The sequence below is a fragment of the Odontomachus brunneus genome, unplaced genomic scaffold (genome assembly GCF_010583005.1).
Source record: "Odontomachus brunneus isolate Ranch 3 - 2012 unplaced genomic scaffold, Obru_v1 Obru_scaffold_011, whole genome shotgun sequence".
NCBI lineage: Eukaryota > Metazoa > Arthropoda > Insecta > Hymenoptera > Formicidae > Odontomachus > Odontomachus brunneus.
The window spans coordinates 2,482,385-2,490,115 of record NW_022639461.1 but is presented as its reverse complement, the minus strand read 5'-3'; the positions used below and the strand labels follow the sequence as shown (position 1 = coordinate 2,490,115).

At 33.9% G+C, this 7,731-nt stretch overlaps 2 protein-coding genes and 1 non-coding gene across 5 annotated transcripts in view; all 3 read right to left on the bottom strand.

Annotated features, from left to right (window-relative positions):
- Positions 1-39: 39 nt before the first annotated feature.
- Positions 40-2,767, bottom strand: LOC116840703 (peptidyl-prolyl cis-trans isomerase D). Of its 2 annotated transcripts, XM_032807778.1 has the most exons (7): positions 2,528-2,767; positions 1,851-2,091; positions 1,633-1,770; positions 1,246-1,544; positions 1,027-1,161; positions 692-946; positions 40-627 (listed from the first exon to the last, which is right to left on the bottom strand). In XM_032807778.1, the coding sequence occupies exons 2-7, from the start codon at positions 1,933-1,935 to the stop codon at positions 406-408; spliced, it is 1,134 nt and encodes a 377-aa protein (XP_032663669.1). In that variant the 5' UTR covers positions 1,936-2,091; positions 2,528-2,767; the 3' UTR covers positions 40-405. The 2 variants fall into 2 exon arrangements, with proteins under 2 accessions (XP_032663669.1, XP_032663670.1); XM_032807779.1 differs by lacking the exon at positions 2,528-2,767 and having other exon boundaries at positions 1,633-1,767; positions 1,851-2,221.
- A 1,787-nt stretch (positions 2,768-4,554) lies between these two features.
- Positions 4,555-4,626, bottom strand: Trnaq-cug. Its single transcript has one exon. It is a non-coding gene; the product is annotated as a tRNA-Gln (tRNA).
- Positions 4,627-4,779: 153 nt separating this feature from the next.
- Positions 4,780-7,731, bottom strand: part of LOC116840705 (NEDD4 family-interacting protein 1-like) — a 3,530-nt gene continuing 578 nt past the window's right edge. The window contains exons 2-6 of one of the 2 annotated variants that reach the window (XM_032807780.1): positions 7,407-7,568; positions 7,195-7,335; positions 6,840-6,963; positions 6,578-6,763; positions 4,780-6,030 (exon numbers count right to left, since the gene is read on the bottom strand). In XM_032807780.1, the coding sequence (XP_032663671.1) occupies positions 5,927-6,030; positions 6,578-6,763; positions 6,840-6,963; positions 7,195-7,335; positions 7,407-7,568 (717 nt within the window). In that variant the 3' untranslated portion in view covers positions 4,780-5,926. The remainder of the gene's footprint in view (positions 6,031-6,577; positions 6,764-6,839; positions 6,964-7,194; positions 7,336-7,406; positions 7,569-7,731) is intronic. The other variant, XM_032807781.1, reaches the window with a different exon arrangement.

Genomic DNA, 7,731 nt, shown 5'->3' with positions numbered 1-7,731 from the left:
TATATATATAAAATTATTTTCTCTATTTCTCTTATCTTCCCAGAATATTTTTAATTTTTCTCACTTAATATTAAAAAATTTGTATTGTTTAAATATAAAAATTTGTAATTTTATATCACGTTAATAAGTACTGAAACATAATATATTTGCTTATTTGAATATAAAAAAATAGTACTCATATGATCGTGTTAAATTGATGAGAAAGTTGATTTGTTCTTTACCCAATATAGCTTTTTACCTAATAAATATAACTTTACCCAATATGTCAATAAAAAAGCGCATAGATTTCTTCATCAATCTAATACATACATTGATTTATCTTTAAATAAGTGAAAGTGATTATTAATGTAATATTATATATATATAAAACAATGTCATAATCTGTAATCTCTTTAAGAAGCAATTTCATTGTTTGAACATTCTTTGACACGTCGCTTTTTCAGTTATTAAATAAGAATTTATAATCTTTTTTACTTTATTTATTTCCTGAATGATATCCTTGTTATTAGGGCATTCCAGGAGTGCTTGTTGCAAATCTGCTAAGCCTAATCCATATTCATTTATGCCGATATAAGCTTGCCCTCTTCGAAATAATGCTTTGCTATTAGCTTTGTCCAATTCTAAGACCTGAATTAAATTGTGCATTAAGGTGAAGAAATAAATTGACATTTTTATTTCAATATTTACTCACGTCATTACAATGTTCCATCGCATCGCGATAATACTGCTTCTTTAATTTTACAGCAGCCATATTAAGTAATATGATCATCTTAAGGTCTGGCAGTGTGCTGTCAGGTATATCTGACAAGTCTTTCTGCTTTGTCATCCAATCGTAATATCGCAATGCTTTCTTATACTTTCTACCAGCATCCACAAAATTTTTTCTTGAGAAATAATGGTTTCCAGAGTCCTTTATTTTTCTTATGACTTCTTTCATGTATTTATGCTACAAATATGAATGCATTCAAAATACAATATAACTTTTCAATATTTAATGAAATAAGTGAAATAAGAAAACTGACTTACACTAAGTTTGTCGATATAAGAAGAATAATCCCAATCTTCAGGCCATGGTGTATAAACATCATCAGATCCATCATTTTCTTCCATTCCCCAGCTTTCATATCCTTTCAGTTCTCCGCAATTGACTATCTGTACTTTCTAAACAAACCCATTATCCAACTGAATAATCATTGCAGCACAAAGAAACTATTAATCTTTTGTATTAGAGATACATCGTCTCACATCAACTGGAGCATCCTTCACAGTCCGCACTTTATTGAGCTCCATCACTACACCCATGCCTTTAACAACTTTCCCGAACACTACATTAGTGTCATCCAAGTGGAAGCAAGGTACAGAAGTGATAATAAATTGAGAACTATTGGTGTTTGGCTTTCCCTCATTCACCATACTAAGCAACCCTGCAGATGTATGTTTCAATTGAAAGTTCTCATCCTCAAAGTAAGGACCGTAGATACTCTCTCCACTGGTGCCATCAAAATTGACAATGTCTCCACTCTGGATCATAAACTGTGGTATGACTGCAGCAAATGATGTGGAACAAATGATACATTAATCTAATACTCAAGTGCAATCGAAAAGGATTGTGCAGTAGAAAAATATACGCACCTTTGTGGAAAATACATCCTTTGTAGTGTAATTTCTTGGCGTTCACTCCAGTGCCCTTTTCGCCAGTGCATAGTGCGCGAAAATTTTCCGCAGCCCGTGGAACAATATCCTTGAACAATTCTATGACGATTCTGCCTACTAAATAACAATGACAGGATCATGATTCTCGATATTTCGCCGCAAAAGTATTTGCTTTGGGATACGCTTGGGCAAAATACCTTTCTCGGGCCCGACAACAACATCCAGAAAAACTATAGGATTCTTATTAGAAATATCACTTTCACTATTAAAGGGACGCTTCATGTTTTTCTCAGTTACTCTACTTCATACAGTAATCGTGTTTACACTCCACTTGTAGAATCAATTCGTATGTTTGACGATAATAGGATTTTCGTAGGATCTTTTATTAGTAAATGTGGAGATGACGTCTATTCGATCCACACTGTTCAACTGCGTTAACTGTAAGTCCGTTCCTTTTAGTTGGAATGAGACAATATTGCAATGGAATTAAAACGCAAAATCGTACATATGCAAGAATACAGGAAAATAAAAAGCGCGTAATGGAGCAAGGTAACATAATTTTTTTTGTCATGGAAGATTTTTACTACGTTATATATATTTATAACTGTAAATTTTATATAAATCACGCATAAAAATAAGAGGAACACTTTCCTAAAATAACTTTTTTACAATACAAGCCGAAAGATTATTTTAGTTTCAACATTTAATAACTCGATAAAAAGAAATAATATCACACTCAAGTACGTATATTAAAGAGAAGATCCGCTTTCAAATAGTATAAATATCATTTACGCGTGTGACGTTTCTTTTATACGCTACAATTCAACAAACTTTATAAAACTTTTTTTGACTTACTTATTTAACTTTGACTTACCTTACGTTTTTTTTATGAAATTTATCAAATTGTATTGCATAAATAAAACAATGCATATAAACACAGTTAACGGAATTTGAAAGCGCAAACTTTTTCTTTTAACCTGCGGTGCTACTTTCTTTACAAACAAAGTTATTTAATTTAAAGGAGAAAATAATCTTTCGACTTTCCCAGACAGCACAGACATCCAAAAGACGTTCTAAAAACATCATAAAAATGTCCTTACGTCCTAAGTACGTCCAAAGTACATCCTTTGGATGTACATGTGCTGTTTAGGTTGTTCGCTTACAGAAGAAAAATGAATAAGTGTAAAATTATAATATCAATATGGTTGTAAACTAGAGATTTCAAAGTGCAAAATTCTTTTAGAACCGTATCAATATTGCTGTATCAATATCGCTATTGAGTTGCATCACGATCTTAATTCTTCATTCGGAAGTAGCGCCTTGCAACGGAGATATTAATTTAGAGATCCTGTAATAAAAGATCGGACACCATATGTCAAGATTCTGATTGGCTGCGCCATGTTTGGGATACGCTTCCGGTTAGGAGCTGAGCACAAAGTTGTCGCAATCGTTTCCGACAGTGTCGTAGACGTAATTCGATGTCGGAAGTCAACGCACAAGGATTGGCGTAGCATATGCTGTATCAAATATGATTAGACGACACAATTGATGCAGCATACGTCTACGTCAATCCTTATGCGTTGACTTCCGACACCGAATTACGTCTACGACACTGTCGGAAACGATTGCGACAATCTTTGTGCTCAGACCCTTAGAATCATTAGCTGAATGACAACACAAGTAGTGGTCTGTTCTTTTCAACTGCACCGGCTGCACTGCTGAACTGGTATAATAAGTTAAAGTGAGATAAGTATACTTCCGGTTTGGACCCAAACATGGCGAATCTAGTATCTACAGGCGACGGTGTCCTATCTCTTATTAAAGGATCTCTAGCTACAAAGCATTTGCAGCGCCCACTAGACCATACTAGCTCTGGCTATTGAAATTAGGCTAGTGGCTGCTCTCATGCTTTTCTCTGCGTCAGTGCAGAATAATGGATCTACAAATTTCTTATGCAGGATTTATGCAGGATTCACACCGCGTCCAAAATTCGATATACAACGTCCAATATCCAATAAGAGAACAGCTTTCTATTAGAGAATTCAATTCTCCATTGGAAAACTGTTTTCCTATTGGATATCGGACGTCGTATGTCGGAGATCGGACGCGATGTGAATCCTGCATTAGGCCTTATTGGCGTGCAAAAATAAAGGCAGTATCTGTTTGATACTTCAAATGTTTTAAAGCGTTATATAAACCACTATAATTGACCTATCCGTTGCTTCGAAGCATTTGCAGCGCTAAATGGATCCTATAATGTCATGTTATTTTATCTTAAAAAAGATCTATGAACAAAATTCAATGGGCTCTAACTGCAAAATAATAATATCAAAAAACATTTTGCAGCTTGAAGTCTAATTTACATCATATTAATATTATAATTTCATCATAGTTAAGATACATGGTATTATATGAAAAATGGCAACCGTTCAATTTCCAATCTCATCTTTCAGTTGAATTTTTACATCGTAACATTATTTTTATCAAAGATACAATAAATGCATTTTAAAGAGGAAATTTTAAGCTTTTCATCTGTTCGTTAATAAACATCGTACACTGGCCCGTTTGTCTTCTATGAACAATCAAAGTCGGAAGACCATATTCCTTTTAATGTTAAATAAAATTCGACAAAAGAAAATAGCACGATAAACTTGTATTCTAGTTAATGGAGACAATATTTTTTTTTATATGCTATTGATTGAGTTTATATACGATGTTTTTTGTACGCAGTGCAATCTGACGAAGTTCATGAAGAATTCTTTAACTGAAAATATTTTTAACTAATCATTTCGTGTCATATGAAGAATTGAGACATTCCAATGAAATACCTATCACTTGTGCCGATTTGAAAATAGATAATAACATAATAAAAATATGCATATATTTGTGTAACAAAAGATAAGGTCCCACCGAGATTTGAACTCGGATCGCTGGATTCAGAGTCCAGAGTGCTAACCATTACACCATGGGACCTCTTGCAGAACAATGCGATAGATAATGCACATGCAGTGCTGAGATTTCTCGGTGATTTTGCGCAATTTCAAAACACCGATACGCCGAATCCATAATCTTATCGACGACAAGAATTATCGGCTTAACATATAACAACGAAACAATAACAAACACTTTTTCGATGGTAGATAAAAATTTATTTATTTGATGCATTTGTAAAATGTTCGTTGGAAAATATGTTGTGCGTAAATTGTACGTGTATAACATGTACAAACGTTTTTATGTAAAGCGTTTAACGTGCACTAGGAACCCATATCGGTGTTCTCGTATTCAACACTACACTAAAACAGAGTGAAGGGGGTAAACGTAAAATACCGAGTTTTTCGTTTTATCGTTGTAATAAGTATAACAATAAAATGTGTCTCACAGAATAACATATAACGCACATATCGCTTTGTTATATAATAAAATTTTAATACATATATATATTTATTTATATTTTTTTTTAACTTATTTCTCTCTCGGAATTCCGTAAGAGAGTGAATTCTCTTACTATGTATATATATATATATAATATATATATTTATATATATAAATTATGATACTCTATATAAACAAGCAGATATATCAATACACTTATATATAGTCAAATATCTAGAAGCTCCTCTCTAGCACTAGAATGTATATTATATACTATCAGAACTTTTGTCCTTCATTATACACTTATATCTGGAAATAAACGAATCTAATATATTGTATAACCATACGATTCATTTTGACTTTTTGAATATACGCAAATTGCATAATTTTACGCGCCTAACATACATGCGCAATCCGCACCCAAGCGAACAATGCATAAATGAATAAGATCATTTCGGTTTAAAGCATTGTTCGTATTATTTTGAGCAATAAAAATGTACATTTTATGTATTATTTTCCCCGTAGCATATCTCGTGACATCACATGAAATTATACTTGTTTATGTGTCAATATGATGAGTGTGTATTAAGTATGTGTGAAAAACTGTATTTAAATTTTATCTCTTTGTGTAAGCTGCATCTCCTTTATTCTTTCTCTTTCCCATTATTTTTGTTTTACGTAGTGAATTTGGCAAAAACAGTTTTGAAAATCTGACTCTTTGTTTGCTATATAGATACGATATGATAGAGACATTATATATGATCCCCTCTCTCTCTCTCTCTCTTGCGCTCTCTTTCTTAAGGATGTTGATTACATATATAATACAAATATAACCTCACATAGAAATGCTTGCTCTAAAGCCAAGTTGAATAAAGGTGCAGATATATATTTACTGGTTTTTTTAATAGAAAAAAAGTAAACGTTCCTGTGCGCTGCCAGACAATAGTCCCCACCCACGTTTGATGTTCAGATATTGGATGATGGCACGTATGCAAATTAGAATACCTGAAATAAGCGCGGTCACGTTACTTAATTAGAAATCCTCGTGTAATTATGACACTACAATAAATATGCATATTCCAAATATCTACAGATATATAGAATAAACTGAGCATTCCCTCTGGAGCACTGAAACCAAGATCGAAGCAAATGTTTTCTCTACACAGAGACACAGAACTCTAGAAAAGAGCATGCTACAAGGGAGAGTGTGCGCGCGCTAATATGGTATATCTTTTGACTACATCCTCAAAGGATATATCACATTCTTTATTTTATAACTAATCCAACCCTAACAGCACAGATGTCCAGGGGACATCCAGAGAACATGCTGAGGAAGTCCTGAGGACATTTCTTCGTCCTCAGGAGATTTTGTGCTGTCTGGGAATAACCATATATGATTACTTCTTTTTCCTTCTTCCTACTAATTACACAATTAGACAAGGAAAGCATCTCAGTCTCTATTGCTCTCTTTTATTAATGACAGCCTCAATTCTCCAATGGGAGTGTTCAACCTATTCTATTCTATATGTCTGTCATTAAATATCATACAAACCAAATGCCATTATTAACCACCACAACCATGAGTTCTCTCGTGAAGCAAGATCAGTGGAGTGTTTGACAATGAGCGTCCATTTTGTCAGGGATAATCCAAAGCCAGCTAGCGCGCCGTAACGAGAGGCGATAGTGTGACAGAAACACATCAGCAGCAAAAACCCAATCCAGTTAAAGAGGAATGCAACTGTAAAAAAAATTAATACAAATAACTGTCGCCATGAAAATACATATAGCATTGCTTGTAGATAATAAATGTTTACCAAGAAACGCTGTAAAGAACATGAAATCCGTGCCAAGTAGTCCACTTTCAGGATCTCCATCTGCAGCCTCAGTATCTATAGCCAGTATTGTCAGAGGTTGCTGTGGTGCTCTGACATTCCCCAGCTGCAAAATGTTTGACAATAAATCATAATCTATCCAAGAGACAAATGTACACTGAAATTTCTTCAATTTAAAGAGCTCATTTTTAGAATAAACTATCTAAGAAATAAAACTGCTATTTTTTAAATAGTTTAGCTTAAAAATATTTTACTTTATTTTAAAAATAGAGTTAATTTGTAAAATTTAAAAAGTTTAATTCAAAGTTGAAAGAAATAGTTAATTACAATCAGATACCATATGTATTTGGGGATGAGGTTCACCCTGCAGGTTTTTCTCACGCTGCACCTCTTCATAACTAGGTAATTTTGTGGCTACTTCATAGGGTGGTGGTGCAGAAAAATCTAGTTTTGGAGGTGGGATATCCTCTCCGTCGACCTAAGTAATTTTATCCAGTCAATTTTTCATCAAATCTTTATGCTAACTCGTACTATGATATCTATTTTTACCATATTTATTACCATCCGATTTGCAGTCATAGCCTGTGCACCAGTAGAGCAGCCAGAATGACCGAGCATATCAGCCTGCATGATCGGCATAGCCACGGTGAGTGTAGGAATTTCGTTATTGCGCGACGCTTCGCCGCTGGTATCCGCACTTGTTTGAGGCGGCTGAGAAGGGAGTGCAGATTTTTAACAGACAATACATAGAATTTGCGAAGTCGTTGTCGAAAAACAGGCCTCTCTTGACATAAAAATGCACATGTTTCCTTAAATCGCGAACGATAAGACCGTTGGTTAACAGGAAGCGAAATAAAAAAAAAAAAAAAAAAAA

Excerpts from the sequence above, each read along its gene's own strand:
- LOC116840703 (XM_032807778.1), bottom strand. The coding sequence starts at position 1,935 with ATGAAGCGTCCCTTTAATAGTGAAAGTGATATTTCTAATAAGAATCCT. Across the intron at positions 1,771-1,850 it reads TGTTGTCGGGCCCGAGAAAG|TAGGCAGAATCGTCATAGAA; the intron begins GTATTTTGCCCA and ends ATTGTTATTTAG. Across the intron at positions 1,545-1,632 it reads AGGATGTATTTTCCACAAAG|TCATACCACAGTTTATGATC; the intron begins GTGCGTATATTT and ends CATTTGCTGCAG.